General features: G+C 39.5%; 2 protein-coding genes and 1 long non-coding RNA gene across 11 annotated transcripts in view; 1 reads left to right on the top strand and 2 right to left on the bottom strand.

The window, feature by feature from the left end:
- Nucleotides 1-112: 112 nt before the first annotated feature.
- On the bottom strand, nt 113-7,550 carry DUT (deoxyuridine triphosphatase). Of its 2 annotated transcripts, none has more exons than XM_048317275.1 (7): nt 7,445-7,550; nt 6,723-6,885; nt 5,161-5,252; nt 4,046-4,090; nt 1,874-1,948; nt 881-951; nt 113-461 (listed from the first exon to the last, which is right to left on the bottom strand). In XM_048317275.1, exons 2-7 carry the CDS (start codon nt 6,881-6,883, stop codon nt 405-407), a joined length of 501 nt encoding a protein of 166 aa, XP_048173232.1. In that variant the 5' UTR covers nt 6,884-6,885; nt 7,445-7,550; the 3' UTR covers nt 113-404. The 2 variants fall into 2 exon arrangements, with proteins under 2 accessions (XP_048173232.1, XP_048173231.1); XM_048317274.1 differs by lacking the exon at nt 7,445-7,550 and adding an exon at nt 7,268-7,372.
- Nucleotides 7,551-7,611: 61 nt separating this feature from the next.
- The window catches only part of LOC125332451, a 57,968-nt gene continuing 42,173 nt past the window's right edge, over nt 7,612-23,406 (top strand). The window contains exons 1-3 of one of the 7 annotated variants that reach the window (XR_007206496.1): nt 7,612-7,913; nt 8,347-8,395; nt 8,828-16,501. This is a non-coding gene — a long non-coding RNA (uncharacterized LOC125332451). Of the gene's footprint in view, nt 16,502-23,406 lie in introns of all 7 variants that reach the window. The other 6 variants (XR_007206499.1, XR_007206497.1, XR_007206498.1 and 3 more) reach the window with 6 other exon arrangements.
- SLC12A1 (solute carrier family 12 member 1) overlaps nt 13,392-23,406 on the bottom strand; it is a 43,306-nt gene continuing 33,291 nt past the window's right edge. For both annotated transcript variants that reach the window (XM_048317272.1, XM_048317273.1), the window contains exons 20-26: nt 22,885-23,028; nt 20,877-21,008; nt 20,533-20,644; nt 18,053-18,139; nt 16,330-16,465; nt 14,295-14,362; nt 13,392-13,527 (exon numbers count right to left, since the gene is read on the bottom strand). In XM_048317272.1, the coding sequence (XP_048173229.1) occupies nt 13,392-13,527; nt 14,295-14,362; nt 16,330-16,465; nt 18,053-18,139; nt 20,533-20,644; nt 20,877-21,008; nt 22,885-23,028 (815 nt within the window). The remainder of the gene's footprint in view (nt 13,528-14,294; nt 14,363-16,329; nt 16,466-18,052; nt 18,140-20,532; nt 20,645-20,876; nt 21,009-22,884; nt 23,029-23,406) is intronic.

Below are 23,406 nucleotides of genomic sequence, written 5' to 3'. Positions count from 1 at the left end.
GCTCTCGGTATGAAATCCTGAGCCATGTGGAAGATAGGTTTCAGAAGTCTAACACAAACTGGCAAGGGAACAATTGGCCATTTTAATTTAGGTGAATAAAATCAAAAAATAATAAAATTATGTTTTAATTTATTACAGTATAATTGCCATATAAACAATGCATTCTTACTGCTGAGGATCAAACATCTTGAAAGACAAAATAATACATCAACTAGTAAGTCAAGCCAGTCATGCACATTTCCTCATTATGCAGACAAATTCACTGGAGGATAGATACAGAGAAGTCTCAATACAACTTGAAATATTTTTATGAACTCCAAAAATCCTACTTCTAATTCAGATGAAAATTTAGAAATAGTGTAACAACAACAAAAATATACATAGAAAGCAGATTCAAGTAATTTTCAGTTTTTTCCAGTAGAACCAAAGCCACCTTCACCACGTTCTGTATCATCCAGAGCCTGAAAGATATCAATTATGATAAGCTGGTTTAGTGCCTTAACTTGCCTTTTGTTTCTATACAACAGATATTGTCTATCATTTACTTGTAACAAGAGCTATAATTAAGAAACCAAAAAATGTACATGAGACGCTTTAGACTCTCTTTTGTACAAGCTTAAACAAATGCTTGTGAGGCAAACACTTCTAGTACACACTGAACTGTTTCTCAAAAACTCTGAAAACTTGCAAAAAAAAAAATCCACCCAAGTGCATACAAAGAATCAAGACTTTCATTCTGGTAGCACTGCTGCTATGCAGTTTTTCCACTGAAAGTAATTTCAGCAAAGTCTTTATCTGTATAATAAATTTCATCCTATATACAAGTATCTTAAACTATTAGTCATTGAAAAATGCAGAAATATTTTATTTGGCAACTTACTTCAACTTCTTCTAGCTCAGGATAATAAATGCGTTCACAGATGAGCTGGGCAATTCTATCCCCTTTTTTAACTGCAGAGAAGTTAAAATATTAGTTCCTTCAAAAAAGTGAATAATTAATACAGACTTTAGACAATCTCCTGTCAAAAATATCAGGATACTTATTTGAGACTTAGTTAAACAGATGTTAACAGTCCCAGAAAAATACAGGTTAAGATAAACTTCGGTTGGGTCCTTTTAAGGTGAAGTGTCAGCAGCTGTACCAGCTCAAGGCCTTTCCATTCATTCCTGCTGCTGTACTCTGGCATCTTAATTCATTATGCTTAAGTACTGCAGAGATGGAGAGACAGCTGCATGGATAATGTAGCTGTTTTCTGAACTAGACGCAGGAATTTGGGGAGAAAAAGGCAAACTGATAAAAGGAAAACAGTGTTTCTCACTACTAACCAATATGGCTCACAGAACTTCCAAAAGAAGCTTGTGCTGTGAAGATGCAGAAGAGGCCACAAAAACACTGGCAATATTTTAACTGGGCACTGAAGCTTAAAACTGACTTTTTGCAAAAAGACAGCATAATAAAGGGAAAATCCTGTCTTTATTACTCCAGTTTTGCAGGACTCTGGAGAAGTTTTTATCTCAAATACTACTCAGCTGATTTTTTTTTTTTTCAGAGAAAGGTAGAAACTTAATACAAAGTTGCACTTCAATACAGCTTGTGAATCTAAAGCTTAGCTAAGAAGGGTTGGTTTGGTTTGTTTTTGTGGTGGCATGGTGGTTTTGGGGGTGTTTTTATTGCATGCTGCTTAATTTGCTATGAGTAGAATCTTTTCATGTTCCCTTGACAGGACATTACTAAGTATCTATGTTTTTGTTAACTGAGAGAAGAAAAATGTTCCCAGCTAATTCTACCTCTGCAAAAACTTTTAAAGAAAAAATTAGTTTATCATTCCCAGTCAGATGGCTGAAAATAGGCTCTGCCAGGCTTAACAGTTACCTTCAAAAGTTTCCTTGCCGAAGTTGAACAGTACCACACCAACATTTCCCCTGTAATCCTCATCAATAACACCAGCTGTCATGAGAAAGAATTGAGAGAGATATCCAGTTAGTGTCAGTATATGAGAACTAGATTAGATAAGGTTTAGATTAATAAATGATTACAGTATCTCATACTGACATCCTTTATACTACTGATGCACAGTTAGACAATACGTATGCAAATACTGAGACTGAAACATAGATTTAGAAGAAACATAAAGATTTTAGTTATAGGCTAGCTGTGTTGAAATGAGTTAGAATAGGAAGGAATTTGGGCCCAGCTAGACTTAATTAAAATAGTTAAGAGAGCTGGACCTGAAATGGGTTCTAAGATGTTAGTAACTGATTACCAAATAATTGATGATCTGTCATTTGTATGTTTGCTTAGCTGTGCTTAGAACGAGGAATAGAAACTTTGATAAGTTGGTGTAGGGAACAAGGACAATTACCAATTTCCTCCCTTGGTGGGAACCCGTTCAAAAGTCATGCAAGAAGAAACTTAGAGGTCACTAAAGTAATTAGGATTGTTAAAGTTCAGAAAGGCAAAAAGGTCAAAATGAGGAAGATGAGTTACTTCATCTTTTTTGGGACCACTGACCCAATTCAAGACCACCAGCTCCATTCAGGACACACACTATGCATGCTTAATGACATTTAAGCTCATTTCATGTAAGCTTCATACGAAGCGGAGAATGGGAGGTGTTAATGTTATGAATATACATTTGTATTTTGGATATTCATAATATTTGGAAATAAAAAGTATCATGCTTGCTTGGATTGGGGCCCTGCGTCTTAGGGAGCCATCCCACACAGTGCCTGGCACCAAATAAAACATGCACTTTCTAACTCTAAACTGTTAGAGAGCTTTTGTCCGTCTCAGTTGGATATCGATATTAGATCAATATTCATATTTTGGTAAATCAAGACATCTAAAAATGCTAATCAGTCTTGCAAAAGGAATTGAAAAACACCACCACATGTCAAGAAATGCTTTACCACTGTACTACTAATTTTAGTAGTAATACCCTATCTGAAATCAAGACAGCTGGATCAAATTCAGACTCCATTTGTTCTGCTAACTTCAGCTCTTTCAGTGGTAAGCAGAAATCTGTTTTCAACTCCTAACATTTCATTTGAGAGCTATGGATTTGCACAGATCCAAATCCTGTACCTCTGGCAAGGTAACAGAATCAGAGCTGTAAGGATATTATTGTCATACAGCTATATTCAAGACTACAAAACTAGCTCACTCTTGTATTTTGCATGACTGTATTAGCTACACAGTTCAGAAGATTATCTACCAGTGCACATTAAAATAATTATATTCTGCTTCTTTGCCAGGAAACATACTTCCAGTAGAAAACAGGAGTTTGGGCCTCCCTGTGGTCCCAAGTATGTATTTTGAAGTCTACTTGCAGAAATAATTTAAATACTAAAATTAAATGCCATTCCAAGACATTCCCAGACTCATACAAAGTACTACCTTTAGAGATTACGAGTACCAGAGGAAACTGTAGTATGACTGCATCTTCAAGTTTTAATGTTGAGCCACAAAAATGCACATTTAAGAATAAAAACCTGGATTTTAAATTAGTATCTTCAGCTTTGTGAAAAAATTGTAGTGCATATGATCCATAGTTACCATGCAATCTTTGCTCTGGTTCTAGTGCGGAAAAGGTATTTACACAACTCTCTTATGTAATGTTTTGGATAAATCCAAAGGCATTTCTGAACAGCTCCCTAATTAAGGTGCTAGTAACACTGGGAGTATCCCCTGAGTTTTGAAAATTTAGAAAAACATGCATTTCTCAAGTTAACTTGCTGGTTAAAAAAATGGATAAAGCAGAATATAGTAAGTCATCTTTAATGCCTAAACCAAAAAATAACTTCTATGGCAGGCACTGCCTACAAAAGTACTACAGTTATTACTTTAAAAAATCAGTACTATTTTTTATAATTAAGCCAGTTTTAACATAATCATGATGCACTGTCTCTCTCAGGTGTTATCCAGGTATCTCCTTTTGCCAGATTACCCATGAAGCCATCATTTATTTACACATTACACTGTGAAACTAAGGCACTTCCGTGATCAGTATTTACCAAGGATTACTAAAAAGAACAAAAAGTTTACCTCCAACATCTATGAAGTGCTTTGCAGCTAAACCAGAACGTGGTGCTAGAAAAGAATTTTTTTTGTAAGTATTACAATTTATTTCTTTAAAAAGACAGTATTTATAGGTTATACAGTGTGTTTGCACAGTCTTGTTTCCACAGTCTTTTAAAAATTAACGTATTACAGGAATTACTGTAAGAGTTTACGTATATATTAAAAAGAGTAACAGGCTACAATAAAATTGCAATCTTTAAGTGGTAGAAATATATCTTTATTTGACCTGCAATTGCAGAGCAGGTTTCTCCATGGAAGGCAACTGGAGCAGACAAGGACTGTCTAATATTAGTTTATTTTTGGTGACTACCACTGGTTTGACATCATCTTAGAAGAATATTAGGTCAATCCATTTAAGTTACAATGGAAAACAATATTTGGCAAGCAACTTCCTAAGCAGTATTATACACAGATAAATTACGTGTGGGGATTTGGGGTTTTATTTACCTTAGTCTACTGTGATGAGGAGCTAAAAATGATACGATCTTCAAAATTTTCTTTGGGATAAGAGAAAAGCACGTGTGTTCTCCTTTTACATAAAAGGACCTGGCAAACTCTGATCATGTTCTCCCCCTGGAGTGGCTATTGCTTCTTCACTTTACATATTTATACATAATTCAGATAAAGAACGCACAAAATGAACGGAACATCTTGTACAGGTTCTCTCAAGTATTCTGTCACCAAATGTAATCAAATTCTACTACACTGTTACTCTGGGGTTAATTTTTAAACATACAGGGATGCATTTTCTGTATGTCCACTACCTATTGGTCTTTCTGATTTGAATTTGAAACTGCAGAGAAACAATGAACTACTGCAGAGCCTATGAAGTTGTATGTAGAGTACAAGCCTTTTTGCTGATCATCCTTTTGTCACTTGACATACACCAAACCTCAAATGCATTTGACAACAGGTAACAGGAAAATCTCTGCTACAAGATTTAGTAAATCACACAGCCACGTGGCATCCCTTTTTTGTGTAGACTAATTCTGAAAGCTTTAGGCAGAATCTAAATGGGAAGATGGCGTCAAACTCGTTCTACAATGACTCTGCAGCCTTTTCACAGCTTGTGTACTCACCTACTCGGCCATAGCATCCAGAAGGAAGTGCTATTTGAATGTCTGTTTTCACCACAGCCTTTTCCATGGGTGGTATCACACAGTCGTAGGCACTACATTAAAGAAAGAAACACTAGTTTATATAGAATACCTCTTAAAGTTTCTTTACTGTAACTTAAGGTACAAAATTACCCAGAATTAATCTGCCTGGGAATTTATATCATGAAATTTAGACAACAAATACTTACAGATTTGCAAAATTTAATGCACATCCTAAACCACAAGATGTTGCCATTCTGATGATGCTAGTTTAAGATTCCAGAAGTGTCATTTGAACAGCATACTCCTGCAATGGCCAGTTTTAAATGTTTTTTTAATTGGTAAGATCGACAAAAGATACAAGTTTAAAGAAACCATTAGGTGAACGTGGTTGTGCATTTTTTTGTGCAAAAGCAGAAACTTTACAGATAATACGCTCTGATTAAGCTTTCTACAGCAGATGAACTAGTTGTAATCAAAATTAATAATCTATTAAGTTAACTTTTAGGCAACAATGTTTTTTTCTGAGCTGTCTGACAGTTCATAATTCACATAATTCACCTGGGAACTCTGAACTACAGAGATTTTAAGAACTTGCTGAAGTTACCCAACTGAAGGCTTAATGAAAGGCAGTGGTGACAATACTTGTCATATCTGGACCTTGACAAAGAACTGGTTTTTTTAAACACTGGAAGCACTGAAAGGTTTTCTACAAAACAGACTTTTTCCAGGTCTACAGTGCACCATTGGAACAAGAACAAAAACAAACCTGGTGAGACAAAAGGGATAAAAAGAAAAAAGGGTTAAGTGTGGTGAAATAAATCTTCAGGAAAGGTCAGCAAGGCGAAGGAAGAAAAAGGCTGTGATTATTCCAAGTAATACTTAAAAAGGTAAGTTAAAAGTGGTGGCAGCAAAGTTCACACGTAACTAGTGACTTGATCACAGAAGCACTACGCAAACAACCACAAGTCTAGCTACAGGTATTCCTGAATATATAGTGAAAACCATTGAACAAAGATCATTATAAATTCAAACAAACCAAAACCCAAGTCCGTACACCAACGCAGACGGTTTCCAGCCAGGACCGCTATCAAACTGCTACAACGCCCTTTGGCAGGCAGCACCCCGGACCCAAGAGGAAAGCAGAAAAGCACAAGTGCTGGCAAGGAGGGCCGATGTGTGCTACCATTTTTTCATTTCAAAAGGAACGCGCCCGGCCGTTGTGGGCACCACCAGCAATTCCGCATGCTGTGTCAAGCCTGACTTTTAGCCAACGACTGCATCTCTGCCTGATGAAATCAATGCTGTAGCATAGCTGGATCACGGATACTCGAAAGTGGTCAGGGATGGAGGAGCAAGGGAGCTACGACTTGGTCAGCTCTGGCCTCCTCTCCTGCATGGCCAGCGAGCCTGGCCGGAGGGTCGGCTCGGCAAGAGGCCACGAGAGCGCTCTCAGCCGCCGGAGCCCCTGCCCAGGGCTCACCGAGCGGGGCGACATCTACGCGGGCTCCCGCCCCGGGTGCCGTAGCCTCACCCTCCCTCACCTGTACAGATCGTAGCCCGCAGCCCGTGCGGAGCCCCTGGAAGGGGGGAAGGCGTTCTCGGACAGCTTGGTGAAGCGGAGCCGCGTGGAGACCTCTCCGGGCCCCGACCCCTTCTGCCTCTTGCTGGGGGAAGGCTGCGGCACGGCCTCGGAGGCGGGCATGGCTGAGAGAGCGGGAGAGTCGCTGTGAGGGACGGCCAACCGCCCGCCAAAAACCCCGCCAAAACCCGGCACGGCCCACGGGCGCGGGTACAGGGGGGGAAACCGGCCCGTCCGCGGCCTCTCCGCGCGCGCCGCAACCCCATTCCCCCCTCGGTGAGAATGGCCTCGCCCAGCTCCTCCTGAGTGCCCCGCACCGGGACTGAGGGTCCCGCCCTGTCTGTCAGGCGGAGCTCGCCATCGCCTCAAACCGCAGCCGCCGCGTCGCGGCCAGGCGACCCCCGAGGGGCGCAGAGCGGGCCGGTGGTGCGGCTGAGCAGCGTGTATCCTCCCCAAAGCCCCCGAGGGCAGTATGTGCTTCCCCTCAATTCCCCCACCGCTTCTTACAGCGCCCGTAGCGGTGCCGGAGCCACCGGAGGCACCGCGCCAGCATAGCGCCGCCGCCGCCGCCGTGTCGGGAGCGCGCCATGAGCGCCCGCCCGGTGCTCCCCGCCGCGGTCCGCCCGGCTCATGGGGGACGGGCGGAGGCGCCGGTGCCCCGTTCTCCCCTTGCCCGGGCTCTACCTGCCGGCGCAGCCGTTCCGGCAGCCGCCCGGCCTGCGGCGCTCCTCGGTACGCGGCGGCGGCGCTGCCGCGGGATGGCGGGCGGACCCCGCGGGACGCGCGGAGTTGCCGGGGGACGCGATTGCGGCTGCACGGGCGGGCGGGGCGCGGGCGGTCACGGCGGCCTCAGAGGCGCCGCGGAGCCCTCCCCTCCCTTCCCCTCCCTTCCCCTCCCCTCCCCTTTCCCGTATCGCCCAGCCGGGGTGGCTGAGCACGGTGGGCTGCTCCGCGGCCTGCAAACAGTCGCTGTCCTCCCACAGTCCCAGGGTGATTAGGGCTGGAAGGGACCTCTGGAGAGCATCCAGTCTAATCCTGCTGTTACAGCAGGTCGTCTTAGAGCACGTTGCACAGAATAGTGGGATAAAGAGACTCCTTCAGAAGTGGTCAGGCCAGCTCTTGTCGATGCTCTAGCTGGGAAAACCTGTCAGTGGTCGGTGTGCTCTGTTCTGTCTCGGAGCAGAAGACTCATATTTTCACTGTCTTTCATAGTCTCTGCATGCTTGCTATCCTATCTATGATGTAATTTCCCCCATAGTGTTTCTGTATCTATGTCTTTCTACCCATATATCTATCTATATATCGGATATACAGATATATTCTACAGGACATATCTATATCCTTGGGAATAGGGAATTTCTGAAATTCCCCCATATGCTGTGGTCTGAAAAGACTATCCCATTGGATTCACAGTTTAAAAACTGCCCCTGGTGATGCTAATGGATGTATTTGACGCTTTGCAAAATAGCTACAGACTGCTGGATTCTTTTTGCTGGTCTAAAGTTTGTCAAACAACTGTTCTTTGTGATTTTTTTTTAAAACTCTATGTGATTGTCTCTTTGCTATGTTATGTTTTTTAAATGCAGCCAGATGGCAGTGAAACCTTTACTACACATTGCAGTTCAGTTGTGAAAGGTATTTTTAAGAATGTCCCAGTTTGGGCTTTCTTTTATTCCTGTTCAGTATTTTCAGTCTAAATGGTATGCACTGTTTGAAAGAGAATACATATTGTAAAACAGACCCTGTGAAAAAACTACTTAAAATATTTTATGGCTTCTGATGTAGGCTATCCAAAAATCGAAGTTCATAGGAATTGAAGTTGTATCCAACTGATACCTAATTGTAAATGTTTACTTATACAAGTAGGGCTTTATAGAGTTTACAACTGCATCCTGCATTATAGTGTAGAAAAGGACCAATTTTATGAATGGCCAGGCTTGGTGAGGCAGGCTGGGTTCTAAACTGTGCTTAAGGTAGCCTGAAAGCCCATGAACAATAGAGAGGAGGACTCATCCAAAAATATTAAGGAGAAAGGTCTTAGCTGAATGACACTTGTTTTTTTTCCAGGTCTTTACAACAGGAAAAACCTCCCCAACCTTGTGCTGGAAGACTGGGCAAGTTTACCTTGGTTCCGGGAATGTGTAGCTTACTGTATAGATAGTCAGCCTTCCTGCATTCTTGATCGCTGATTAGTGCTGCTCTCCATCGGGCATTTCCTCCTGACTTTGAAAAACAATACTGAGATAAACTGAAATCATCCGCCTTTTTTCCTGGTCTGAGAGCAGGAGTGGAGGCTGCTTTGTTGTGGGGTAATAGCCACAAAATTCTCCCTACTGAAAAGTTTTGGTGTTAAAATGAGGATTTTTATTAGCAGAAAACCGTGGCTTTAGAAGAGAGATTTCCCACCCCATTCTCACTTAGAACAGCTGTCTCTTTCACAGTGATTAAGGTTTGTAATTTAAAAAGGCTGTTATCATGTTGTGTGTTCGTAATGAAGCTCTGTTTTTGTGATTACATGTTTGCAGTACAGCGTGGGGGTTGTAGAATTTTGCCATTGCTTTTTACTTTGTGCCAGACAACCTTAGTGTTTGATTTTGTTTGACACTTAATTTCCTCTGATGAAATTCCAGCAATGGGATGACTGTGGGTTATTGCACTTGTTGTTTGTGGGGAGTGTGAGCTGCAACTCGCTGTGTTTCCATTTTTCCTTGCAGAGTCAAGGTCAGTGTGAGATGTTCCCCTCAGCAATGCTGGCCACACGGTCTCGATGGGCTACACCAGCTGCCAAGGGGCTGTGTCCTAGGTACCAGCATGAACAGATGTTTAAACAGTGGCCTGACTTCTGCTGAAGCACACTTGCAAAACCTTGACTTTCCTCAGCTGTAACTTGAGGGGTGAGTCACTCATTTAGCAAAGAGCTGCAGCACCTGAAGGTTATTACCCTGCTGCCAGGAGTTGCAGAGGTAGCAAGGGAGAGAGAGCAGGATCTTGGAGTGATCCACACTCACTTCGTTAAAGTGCAATGACAGCCAAACCACCAGAGGCAGAAGGTTGAGGAAGACCCCTGAACTTCAAGATGGAAGTGCTGCAGGTTACTCAAATTCTGTGTTCCCTGCTTTGCTGATAGGTCAGGGACCTCTGCCTGAGGGGAGTGACAAAGAGCTAAGGGGAGTTAAATGAGTCAGTAGTAGCTAAAACTCTGTAGCTGTTTGCCCCAGATGTACAACTGCAGTGCTAATTCCTGTTACCTGGTGACGTCTCTTGCTTGTAAACTCCCAATCAGTTGCTGAAACTGCTTTTGCTGAAAAGATCTTGAAATACCGCATGGACTGAGAGAAAAAAATGAGAAATGTCTAGGTTTTCTGTATTGCCTAGTCAGGAAAGCTTTTGTTAGGACTTCTCGAAGATGTAATGAAAATTGCAGAGGTTTAAGACTGAGGAAATTTCCTATGCTGGTGGCTGGAGCTTTGTACGTTGTATTATGAAGATTGAGTGGAAACTCCTTTGAGTGTGAAGTAGGATAACAACACGCTCTTTGCAGTGTAGTTGCAGTTGTTTCTCCTCACAATGCAGTGCCTTTTTGGTTAGGTAGCTTTTCTACTTGCCCTGTTGGGTAGCTAATTTAAAAATGAAATAAAGAAATGATCCCCTCAAAAAGAATCTTTGTTGGGGACTGAAAAATTTAGCGAAAGGCACATCGGAAGAATGCTGTTCTGGACAGCACAATCTGGACTGTGCTTTAGGGATATGTAATCAAGATGGGCAACTTGTCAGTGGTTGTAAAAAGATTGAAGGAAAGTGAAGTCTCTGAATTATGATGAAATGCCTTCTGTGATACCTCTTGGAGCTCCACTAACATTGGGAAGGAAAGGTAAGATTCACTGATGGGAGGAACAATAGTGGATCATTTTAACAGGCCCTTAGGCACAAGTTTAGCTGTGCAGGATGCCTAGGCTTTTGAAGAAAATTCAAACTATTCTTTGTTCTTGCTTCATAGCAGTGGTATTTTCACACTTTAATGTCCCTGGTCACCTTACCTGTGCTTGCTTTTGTCGTGGCTGATCAAACCCAGGCTAAATTATATAAACTTATGGTAGTGTGATATAAGCGAAAAATGTGCTAGACAGCATTAGAGCTGTATTTTTTCCTTGAGATTTCAAGCATGTAATTAGAGTTTAGTTACTAACTTGATGATTAAAATTCAGCAGTTGTTTTACGGATAACTTATGTCAAGAAGTGTCTCTTACAGAGTGGAAAAGGAGGGAGGTGGACTAACAAATTTTGCAATCTAAGTTGCAATTTAAGATAGTCTGTAATTAGTATGCTCTCCAAATTGGTCCACACAAATTCAGAAATCATGGTGAGGTACAGGAAATAGAAGATGCTAGGAAAATACTTAGTCTAAATTACTTGTGAATTTGTGGAAGTAACACCTTCAGGTAGCTAAGTGCTGTTGCATCCTGAGTTTATCCTATTACACTGTTGTGTGGATACAACTTCTAATTAATCACTGTCGTGCAAGCAAGACATTTGATAGAAATGTGTATGTTCGTACTTAGTTTTTGATGACTTTATTTAGAAAGGTACCTCTTGGGATTTATTGTTGCAGTGCCCACAGCAGTGTGTTTGTGAGAGAGCAGTGTGAATAGTACTGAAAGTGCCGTTGCTGGTTCACTTTGTGCTCATTCTCTTTTTGGATCTGCTTAGGTCCTCCAGAGCAGTTTGGGTCAATGTTCCCTATAGATTGAGAGTTACAATACTTGGGAATATTTAGGAAACAATCTCCAGTCATGTATATAATTAAAGGGCTTAATAGAGGTGTATAATTCCTCCAGGTCCTTGTGTAGATTGTGATAAGAAACATGCAGAAGCCTAAGTGGAGCCTCCCTAAAAGCTCTGTTTCTTGGCATTGGCTGGGTGCCATTCAGATTATATCTGTGTGCTGTGTGAGGTGGAAAGGATGGTGACCATTACAATTCTACAAGGAACTGGAAGGACCTGGCAGCAGATAACAAGCTCTGGTATCACTGCTGACATCACTGTGAAGGATGAGAATAATCTCCTTATTTTGCAGGTGCAGAATGTGAGCTTTGGTTTGCTCAGAGTTGTGCAGGAAGTCTGGTATAAGGAGGAAACTTCTGTGTAATGCAGTTAGATTGTAAAATGATCCTTCAGTCTGGTTGTAAATGTGTAAGAAGCAAAGGAAGAACATTATGAGAAAATATCAATATTTAATATCCTGCCTTTAATAGATGGAGAAAATAAAGCATGGATTACTGGGCTACATTACCATGTTCTGCTGAATTGCTGCTGTTGAACTCAGAAAAAATGTGAACATCAAATATTTGTCATTTTTTGAGATGAGAGTGCTAGATCCACCACAAGTTAAATTCTAATAATTCAAGCAAGATGAGGCCTGCTTTAAAATACACATTTAGTGAAATTCAGGGCTCCTTGGCCTTCATGAGGCTTAGATGTCAGTTGATCTCTGCAAAGGAGTTGCAAGACTACAGAAAATAAATTAGCCATGTTCTGTGATGGTCTTTAATTTAAATAATGCTTACACATAGGATATAGCTTTACCCATTAAAAAGAGAAGCTGCTTTTCTTGACAGCTAAAATTATAAAGCACCATAATGTTGCAGAGTAGAAAATAGAAAAATTACATAACTTAATGGATTGCCTTTATTTTAAGTTAGTGTATAATTAATATTATTTAGAAAGTCAAAAAAGAGAGAAATCTTTTATATAAATCAAAAATAAGGCATTCAACTCAGATGAGGTTTTTTTTCTAATCACATAAATCACTGTGCATTTTGTCCCAATGTATAATGTCAGATTGTATTAGCCCTAACATTCACAGAAAACATTGTCAGAATATTTAGTATTTTACTAATTTTTTTGTGAAATTTACTTAACACATTTAATTATTTCAATCACAAGTTCCATTGTATGTCAGAGCTTGAAAATGCATTATGAAGTCTTTCAATAGAGTCCATATTTTTATATATCTAATTTTTTTGTTTGTCACTAAATTAGAAGTGTTTGAATTAATTTAAATTTGCAGAGCAATTTAGGTAAAAGCATCTTAATTTGGCAATATTACAATCAAAAAGCATTGCATGTATTCTACTTGTATTCTATCAGTTTATCACTTATACCTGATGGATGCTGTAAAGGTTTTTGTCTCACAAGTTGGTGCATTTCATTTTAATCCTACTGTGTGCCCATTAGCAACTATGATAGTGCAATTTGAAATAATTCTTTATCAATTTAATGATTTTTGTATTATACCAGTTAATTCTGGCTTTCTACGATAAATATCAAAAACTTTTTCAATACCTTATAAAATCAGAAGAATTTCTTCTTTGTGTGCTCAAAATGTTTGCTGTCTCTTTTGACATACAGGTAGATTTTCCTTCTTTTGCCTGTACTGGAGTGTAACACCAGCAGGAACCATGTACAATTTTTGTCTAATTCTTTGCTGTGTTGCTTTGGATTTTTGAAAAATTTTCTGTCAATTATTAAAGTTTTAGATTTGTATTAAATGAGTGTGTCTTTGATAAACCATTGCCATTAAAAATGTAGCTGTTGGAATCAAGCAAGGCATATTCTAGGCACTGATGTTTTTCTAAGAATAGAAAGTCAGTACATTTTTGTGGTTGCCTCTGACCATTAAGACTGGAGGAAGGTTCTTGGAGAGAATTTCTAGCCAAGCCATGTACAGGTAATCAGACACTGCTCCTTTTCTTGCCACAGGGAGGCTTCTGTTTAGGCAGAGGGAAAAATAAAATTATGATTTTGAAGGCAGGAGTAGCCCAGGCTTCTCACTAAATACTAAGTAGAAACATCACTGTTCATATACAACTCTGATATAATTAGACTACGGGATTGTTTTAATATCATAAGGCCTTAATTTGCAAATCCTTGCTCACCTGATTGTACTGGACATGAACTGCTTGTGATTGTAGCCTTAAACTGGTAAAGAATATTTTTGGGGTCGTAAAACACACACATAATATGATTTTTTAAAAAGGATAAAAATAGAACACATGCATAGTTTTGCAGTCCATCAGCCTATTTTCTGATCTGAAATTACTGTGAGATGAGAGTTTTAAAAGATGGGTCAATTTATGGTAAGCATTACAAGCTCACCAATTTTTTTGAGACTGAATTAATGGAACTGTAGAGGTTTATCTATGCATCACAAGTGCAAGCTAATTTATTGAAGCTGTGTATAAAAAACGTTTCTGTAAAAAAAAATCAATTCTGGAAAGGGCCTTTTTTTTGGGTAATTTTTTGTTGGCCTCTTTTCCTTTATACAATTGCTTCATCACCAGGAAAGATTCATATTCAGTGCAGTCCCAGAGAACCACCAGTCCAGATGCAAGTCCTTCAAAAGGTACTTAAAAGATTACTTTTGTGCTCAATGAATTAATGAATCAATGAATTAACACAAGGGTTTCTGTAGCTCCAGTTCAGAATCCCATTACACATTATTCTTAGAGTTAGAATCAAAAATCTTGCAACTCACAGGACAATGAGGTTGGCTGCTCTCGAATGCTCTTGTAAGAGTTCATTCAGACGGACTTGGCGATAACTCTGGTTAAAACACAATAGGGAAAAGAAAAAAATCAGTCAGGTCAGTGATCCTCAGTTCTGGTGTCTTACATACCTCTGCACTCCCCTTGTCTGCAACATTTTCTGCTGTTGATTTGGCAGCACTGGAAGCCAGGTCGGCTCTGGGGTCCAGAGTGATAGCAATGACAAAATATGATGCTAAGCCACACTTTTTGATTAGTATAGTTACATTAGGGCCAGAGTTGTTCGCCCCTGTGTAAGGTTTCCTGGGGATAGGGATTATTTTTGTACTGTACTTTATGGTCAAGCTCAGGCCCTCAAAATTTTTATAACTTAACAAGTCACAGGGAACAAGAGACCAGGGCAGGTTTGTGTAAGATAGATGTATCTTAACCGATCTTGTAAATTACTTTCTCTTTCCCTGGAGAAAGAAGAAAGCTGGTTTTTCTCCATTCAGACCTTAAATTTTCCTTCTATACGGAAATGTCAGTGTTCTTTTACATGTTATATAGGTAAGAATCCTCATAATGTAGCCAGTTGTTACCTCATGAGAATCATCCTATAACATCACCCTTTATCTGTGCTGCCAGGTTTTTCTCTGTTGAATTGTAAATGTGTTCTAATGTCCTCTGTAAAATTCCCAGAACTGCCTTACTTCTGATGATAAGGGTCATATCTTTCCGGATGTATAAGCTAAACTTTTTATTGCTGTTCTTGTTTTACAGAGTAATTTGGCATTTTCATATTGCTGACTCTTTTCAATCTATGGGGAGTTTTTTTGGTTCCTTAGTTAGTGACCTTGACAAGACCAAGCTTAATCATGTATTTTCTTTCTGTTGTATCCTCACTGGTTCTGCATGCAAGTGTCTGTGATTACATTCCTGTTTTCTTTTATACTGAGATGTTTTAAGGGCTCTGACTCTCAATTTTTGATAATTTAAGGTGAGAATAATTCTAAGGTTTTCTGCCCATAGCTGACTACTTATAACCTTACACTGGTTATCAGCTCCATGAAGAGGGTAATAGAGTGAGCAGTCAGTCTGCTTCCCAGCTGCTGCAGTTAGTAGTATAGTGTGTTATCTTAAATCATCATTGATTCCTGCTGATGTTAATGTGTCAGGCTGTGACTTCTGGCAGCTCTGAGCTCAGAGTTGCAATCCTTGCTCTGCTGAGAAAGTTACCAGCACCATAAAATGGAGATAACTAAACTGCCAACGTACTCAAGTTAATTCCACAGGAACTAAAATTGCTAGATTAATTCTCTGGGAGTTACAGGAGAACTTGTCTCTTAAGGGTGAAAGAGTTTGCAGTATCCTTTTGTCACTGTCCTGATGAAGCCTGGTGGTTCATTGGTAAAAAGGTATTTTTCCAACAAGTTTAAAGAGCAGACTGGGCTGTAATTGATCCAGTGGATCAGCCAGCATCAGCCTTGAAGTTCCTCTGAACTGCAGGAGACCTTCTGCATGGTAGACTGGTTTAGTCTTCACTCTGCCACTGAGGTAAGAATTCATGCTCACCCTTGCCTTTGGAGAACTTTCTAGCCTTAGTTGAAGTGTCTGGATTCAGTTCTAAATGGCCCAAAGTGGTGAGTGTTTGGAGCTGCATCCTTTAAGAGATTCAAGCTGCAAAACAGTGGAGCCATTTAATAAACCTCTCAGCAGACCCAATTAGCTCAGGCTTAGTGCAGTAACTGTGTGGTGTCTGGTTCAGAGGTGGTTTTCATCTGGCTGGCTTTGATGTGGGCAAAGCTTCTCATCAGCCTGGAAAATGCTGTGTAAACATGCCAAGGTCTGAGGGAGCTCAATAATGCAATCATAACACACCTCTGCAGTGTTTACAGTATAAATCCAATCTGTAAATATCAAATACAGGTTTGAACATTCATGTTTCTAATTCCATATCTGGTATTTCAAATTTTCTTACTAATTGCTTCAAACATCTGGAGGGTAAGGAAAAGTACATATGTAAAAAGGTAGATGAGGCTTTACCTTCTCCTTGAATGCTTCCAGCTCTGCATCTGTAATTTTCCATGGAGTCTCTCGCTTTAATTTCTCAGCAGTTGTTATATCTTTGCAGCTTTCATGGAGGCGATACGGTTCAATCATCTCTTCAAAGAATTTCCAGCTGAAACACGAATTACAAAGGAGGCCTTGCTGCAGGGTATGAACTCACTAACTTATTTCACAGTCACTGTGTATGACAGGCCTCACTGATAATAATTATAGCTGAAAAACGTGCAAAATCTTTAACTATTCTTTGCTACATTGTGCCCCAAGTTATATTTGTGCTGCTTCTGTATGTTTGGGTTATTTGAGGATAATTTAAAGGTTATTTGAGGATAATGAAACACTGCATTTAGCAGAGAATTTTCTGCATTGTCCTGGTTCTGGCAAAAATACTGAAATGAGTTTTACAGTAACTCCAAGCTGCAGTATATTGGTTACTAATATTAACAATTAATATGGGTCTCCTCATGAATACTGAACTTTTTATTACTGTTTCAGCACTAGCTGGACCAATCACCTCACTGATACGGTTTTAGTGATGGTTTTAATGCAGTGGATAAACAGGTGATACAAATTGCCTGTGACAAGGGGCTGAAGGAAACACTGTAGGTTGTTTGCTGTACATGGACTCTGAATTGTGTTCAGATTTTCTCTCTAAATTTCAAGTTGTTTCTTGAACTTTTGAATCTTTTAATCTGGAGAATCTTATCATCCTTCTGTACTTCCTTGCTTGCCCATTGTTGAAAGTTTCTACCATCCCACAGAGACCTCAGGGAGTTTCTTTTGTATGGATGTGAGTGTATTTCTCTGAGCACTTTGTGCTGATAGGCCTCAGTGTGAAGTGCAGTGGGAGACTGGGCACAGGCTGGCCTTGGCTCTGTGGCCAGGAAGCCAAGAGATGGGTTAAAGGCCGTGATATGCAGCATTTAGTGTTGCTGTTGCTAAGTTGTCAGAGTTTGTCAACATCCTTACTGGCTGCTTCACTATGTAAAATAGTGATAATCCTCTTATTATTAATCAAATAGATGGGATGCCAGCTGGAAGAGAGCTACAGTGGTCTGTCTAGCAAGTGTCTGGCATAATATTAGCTTGTTCAGCTCAGACAGTGCTGATGCAGCAAATGTATGTGGTTTTTATGTTAATGCCAGATATTAATTCTTTTCGATAACTTTTATTTATGTAAAATCACTACATTGTACTGAAGAAAAAAAAAAGACATGTATTGCACAGTGCTTTACATAATTAAAAGATATGTGAGAGATCAAGAGGGCGCTGAAAGGGGACTTTAGGTATGTAGTTATAAAATCTTTATATTCTTTAGTTGCAACCTAAATAAATGTCATCATTTAATAACATCATTAAAGCCATCATAAAATGTCTGTTAAATCTAGTGATCGTAAGTATGGTGTCTAATTAGTCTTTACGACATAAAGCAAAAGACTACACATGGTTTTGACCCTTTAAGCTGTGATTGTTAAAAGGTTCTTTTCTTTTTCCTGCTCTTGGTACTTAGAAAATTATTACAATCAAATGACACTGTTATTTTCTGTGTTGTGTTTTGGTTTTGGGTTTTTTTGGTGGTTTGTTTGTTTGTTTGTTTGTTTTGGTTTTTTTTTTTTGTTTTGTTTTTAATGTTCAGCATAAAAGAAGTAAGCTCTAGGTAAAGGCTGACTGCTAAATAATGGATTTTGGTAATGCTTCTTACCTCTCTTTGTTGGGCTTTATATTGATATCACAAATGATATTAATATCAGCAAATTTTATTCTGAATTTGCTTAGGAGTGAAGCCATCCTGAAAACAAAAGAGGGAATGTTTTATCATTGTACTTCTGAGTGCTTTGTATCAAAGAACACTTGTAAATGAGTTAGACAACTGCATTTTATATCTTATCTTTATGACAAATTACTTTAAATGCTTTAGTGTTTCAATTTCCAATTACAAAACTGGATTCATGTGATTGCTGTAGCATAGTTCATTTAACTGATGATCGATGAAAGTAGCAAAAAAATGGAAATTAATAGCAGACAGAGGGCAGGGTGTTTACATTTTGGGAAAACAATGGTACTTTAAGTATTTCCAAAGGCTTGAGTTATAAAGGAAGAATATTCAGTATACAGTAGGGCAGAATTCTCCAGTACTTACAGAAGGTTTCTGTTCCTCTGTTACTGTCAGAATGCTGTGGATGGAGTTTTACAATACTGGTAGTACATGTGTTGGTGAAAATTTGGTCCAGAAGGTTGATGTGCAATACTTAAAGAATCTTTTTAATCTTTTTTATTTATTAATTTATATTGATCTACTCACATGTTGTCTTTACACATGTTCATAAAAGAAAATACTTTGCTTTTCTGCCCCAGTTGGCAGAAGGAATAGTTTATAGTTTTTTGTGTGTTTGTGCTGAGGATAGAGAGGTTTAATTAGGTCAGTTTTGCCTTTGTTTGAACCATGGTTGGGGTCTTGTGATTCTTCCCCACACCTCCTTCTCCCACCTCCTTTTTTGTTTCTATTTTTGGTATTTAAGCTTTGGATTTTGAAAAGGTCAGAGAATTCCTAGGAGCAAACCATGGTAGAAATATGTGTTTGTTTATGACCTGAGAGTTCACTCTTTTTTTTAAAATGTATATACACACATATATATAAGAACATACTGCTTGTATAAATCCTGGTGTCCCTTGCAGAAATCCTTATTTTGAACATGATAAAGAGCAAAACCTCAACTTCTGTGGAAAGGTTTTTATATTTTGGGAATTACATGCTAGTAAAAGTCCAGTTAAATTTGACTTCTGAATTCAAAATACATGGCTGAAATTGTACTTGGATGTACTACTAGGGAATGGAGGAACCACCCAGCCCAGATTTGTCTCTTTGAAGGCTTTTGCATGTGGCAGGTATATCGTGTTTTGAGGAAAGCTTGTGTTTAGGTAGCAGTACAGACACATACTGTTTCCTTGGGGACAGACTGGGTCTTTGTCAGCTGTCCTGATCATGCTGTTTACTGTGGCCTTTGTGGGACAAGCAGTGTATGCAGGTGTCAGAACTGCCTCTGTGGAATCTATCATGTTTTGACAAATCCCATTTGATGTCAAAACTTCCTACTTCCAGCAAAATCTGGTGACTAGAGGGTCTAGGTTCATGAGCCTGTTTACAGTCCTGAACAGCCAAGACTGGGCAGACTCTGGACAGGGAGCAAAGAACATTTCCCAGCAGGTCCTTGAGCAGCCCTAGGGTGTTTTTTACCCAATTGTAAGGATAGTTTGTACAAACACTTGTGAATCTGTCCTGCAGAAGTACATTAACCTTAGGGTAATGTTTAAAACTGACAGAACCACAGAGCAGCAACGTTTGCTTTGTGTGTTCCCTTTTGCTTTAAGGGAATGTCCTGTGGCAGCTGTCTTTTCAAGGTGCTGTGTTGTAATCCTAGTGAAGCAAGTGATTCTAACTCCTGTCCTTGCACCCCTCTCACTTGCTTCCCACTGGAGTTTTGGCTGGAGATGTTGTTAACTCTCTGCATGGTGCTTCTGCTCTTTGTGAAGCAGTCACTGACTTTCATCCCAAATTGAGCTGCTTCCACTGGTGGTGAAATGGCTGTGCCTCCAGGGTGTAAAGTGCTTAGGAAGGAAAGGTCCTACGTACAGTGGTGATAAAAACAAGTTTATATTAATACCTTTCATTTGCTCGAAGGCAAATGATGATTATGAAATCTAGACTTTTTAAAAAATGCTGAGTAAAATCAACTTGGCCTTAAAGTTGATTAACTTGCTCTTTAACTTCTTTAAGTTTTACCACAGTTTATCACATTTATGTGAGCTATCTGTCTATGCTATTTGCATATGAGAACTTCATGTGCAATTTCACTTCCTGTTACCTGGACAGTCTCATGTAAATCCCATAAAAGTAATTACATTCTCATTACAGAGTGCAGACCACTCTTCTCAGAGAAGGGAATATGAGCTATTAATGGGAAAAAGTGCTGGATGTGAGTTTCCTTTGGTAATCGCCATTTGCAGAGCCTTGAGGGTTATGCCATAAGCTTAACATCTTTCAATCATGTACATTTTTTTTTCATGCTGCCCACAGTACAACAAACCAGTTGTGCTGGAAAATTCCCACCTTCCTGCTATATGCATTATATTCAGCATCAATTCAAACTCTTTAAACAGTGAGACAAATAAAGTTATATTTACACTAGTTTTTCTTCTTCAATCCTATTGACTTTTCCTCCAGTGAAGATCCTTAATTTACAATTTTTCCACTTCTTCCTGATAGTTAGAATGTAAGGAATTAGGATTGTTAGACCTGGAATAACATACAAAAATGGAGGAGTCTCAAATTAGTGCATTGTATGGTAAAAATTCCATCTTTCACTTCAGCAGTGTTGGATGTAACTTAGTTTTAAAACATTTAAGCGTGACATAAAATTTCCTATGTAAGCTTAATAAAACCCAGTTTTATGCAACTTCCCAAGTCCATTTTTATATTTGGTAACAGAGAAATCTCTCTCCTTGTGGTTCTTACTCAAATTCCTTACCTCCATCATCGAACAGCCACCAAATGTCAATTGTACCTTTTCCTTGCTTCTTTTTAAATTGAGTGCTGGCTTCCAGCAGCCTCTGATTGAATTCACCCACATGCATTGACTGTATGGTGTTAATGGTGCTTTCTGTAATGAGAAAGAAAAAAATGTGGAAGGATGTCTGATAAGTGAGGCAATAAGTAGCTTTAGGGAGCCAAATGGAGGGAAAGCTTCAGGAAAATGAACTGTTTCTGACATAATTGCTATATTTAAAATCGGAAAAAAAAGGTACAGAATAGATGCTTTGGACTTCTAATGTTTCAATATGCACAGAAACCAAAGCTTGTGTAACACATTGTCACTGGATTGTAACATCTTGAAAAAGGTTACCTGATTATTTGTTCTCTGTCTCTTTTTAGTTAATGTAATATTCACTGGGGCCTTAAAAAGCAACTGGGAAATATCTGACAGATTGTAGAAGTAAATATGTAATTTTGCATCGTTTCCAAGCTCAGCTGTCTTGTAAAATAGAGAGGTCCCTGAAAGGCACAGTCACAGTGCATGAAATGAGCTGGTGGAGTACAGGGTGAGCATAGGTGAAGCTGGAAGTCAGAAAACACAAGCACGTATGGCTGTTTCCCTATGCTGACTTGGTCACTGCTAATTGGAAATAAATTTTGATTCTAGCTGGTTGCTTGGCTGGCTTTAAAAGATATGGTCTTGACTCTGTACTAACAATACCTTCTCTCATTCCACCTTTTCCTGCTTCTCTTTCAATGATTTCAAAGAGACGGTGTCAGAGCAATATTCTAAATGGAACAGACAGGCTTCTTTAGAGGTTTTACTCTGATCTGGTAGGTTTTGAAAATGCTTTGTTTGGTTTTCCTCTATTTCTGGAGTGTGTACAGGATAGTTATAAAGGAGTTATTGGCTTTCCTCTACAGTTCTAGCACCTCTGCTGGAAGATGCAACAACTCTGGGGAGTATGAACACAAAAACAAAACAGAGAGGAGAGGCTATTTATTAACATTATCTAATTTAGAGAGCCAAAATGTGTAATATGTATTTCCTTTATGCTCAACTAAATCAAAAAGGGAAGTCGAAACAGGGGTACAACACTTCTGGTGGAATTGTCATAAAAATATTTTCTACTGAAACAAAATAAACTGAAGTCTGCCAGCTGAAAAATAATGGCATTTTATGTTCCTGGTCTGTAGATCTTCCTGGTACCTGTGGGAGTTGCATGCACAGCCAGATGTAATAGTGTCTGCAGGTGAAAACTCTCAAAATACATGTCTGTGTACAAGTATGGCTTCAGGTGGGTCATTATCAGTGCAGCCTAGCTGTTGTGAAACGAGACCTTAAATTGGGTCTGCATCATTTTACTATGTCTGAAACGTCATATTGACTTCATCACCCACACATTTGTGTTAATTAGTTATTTGACAGTATGCTGTGTATGTACTTTCAGTACTTTTAGCACCTTCACTTGTGCATTTTTATGAAATTATGCTTAGAATATAGAGCAGTTGTGCTATTTTTACCTGGTTTTCAGCTGTGTACTGAGTTTGTGTGTGTGTGTATGTTAAGCAAAGTAAGATTGCTTATTGTGCATATGTTCCTATTTTCTTTAGAGAGGAGAAAAAAAAGCCTCACTTTGAAACACCCTATTAAAAAGAAAAAAACAGCCCCAACCCCTTCCAACCAACTTGTTCTGTATTCTTCCAACTTTAATAACCATGTTCTATTTTTGACAAGTAGAAGTGAACATAAGCTGAGCTGAGAAGTTTATCTAGCAAATGAGAGGGAAATGCTTGTGTTGTAGGTAGCATGTCCTACGAGCAGGGATGCCACTGTGCTGCATTACAGGGTTGTGGCCACCACGGTTTGCACAAGGGAGGTTCTGTCCCAGGGGCTTCTGTGTGGCTCAGGAGTTTTTGGCTTGGAGTAAAGTTCAGTTTGCATATTGGTGAGAGTGTGATGCATTGAAAGGTTGGGAATAGGTTGTCATTTTGGAACTTACCCTTCTTTGTTTCATGTTTCGAGATACTGAGTGTGCTGGCTTTTTTGAAGAATCCACAGATGCCCCTTTTCCCTTCTTCAAAATCATTTTCCTTAATGGTGGCTTCCAGTGCCAATCTCTCCTGCTCCAGCTTCTCTAATTCCTCTGTGTATTAGAAAAAGTAAGAGAACTGGTAACACATTGGTATCTTTTAAATTAAATCCCTTACTGAACTAATGGCGATGATGTAATTGGTGTTGTGGTACTTTGTAGACAACGTAAAACTCCTGGGATGAAAAATTCTTTTAAAAGGCTTTTTCTTTGCAAACCAGTAGGGAGAAGGAAGCTGAATTCACCTCAGGAAGCCCTAGCTTAGGGTGCCTGTGCCTACAGCACTGGGGTGTGCCAGCTGCTCTCAGGTTGTCTCTTCCAAATCAAAATCAATATTATGACATTTTTTAGTTACATGAGATACTATTTGTTGAGTTATTTTTGTGGATGTTTAGTTGGTTTCTTTAGCCAAGAATTTGAAAAGACATTAGG

This window comes from Corvus hawaiiensis, chromosome 13 (genome assembly GCF_020740725.1).
Source record: "Corvus hawaiiensis isolate bCorHaw1 chromosome 13, bCorHaw1.pri.cur, whole genome shotgun sequence".
In the NCBI taxonomy this organism is placed as follows: Eukaryota; Metazoa; Chordata; class Aves; order Passeriformes; family Corvidae; genus Corvus; species Corvus hawaiiensis.
Note: the sequence above shows the minus strand (reverse complement) of the source record. Positions and strands in the feature narration are given on the sequence as shown.

Coding starts and splice junctions, on each gene's coding strand:
- DUT (XM_048317274.1), bottom strand. CDS start 7,349: ATGGCGCGCTCCCGACACGGCGGCGGCGGCGGCGCTATGCTGGCGCGG. Junction 6,886..7,267: donor CCGGCACCGCTACGGGCGCT/GTAAGAAGCGGT, acceptor CCGCTCTCTCAG/CCATGCCCGCCTCCGAGGCC. Junction 5,253..6,722: donor GCGGGCTACGATCTGTACAG/GTGAGGGAGGGT, acceptor TCTTTAATGTAG/TGCCTACGACTGTGTGATAC.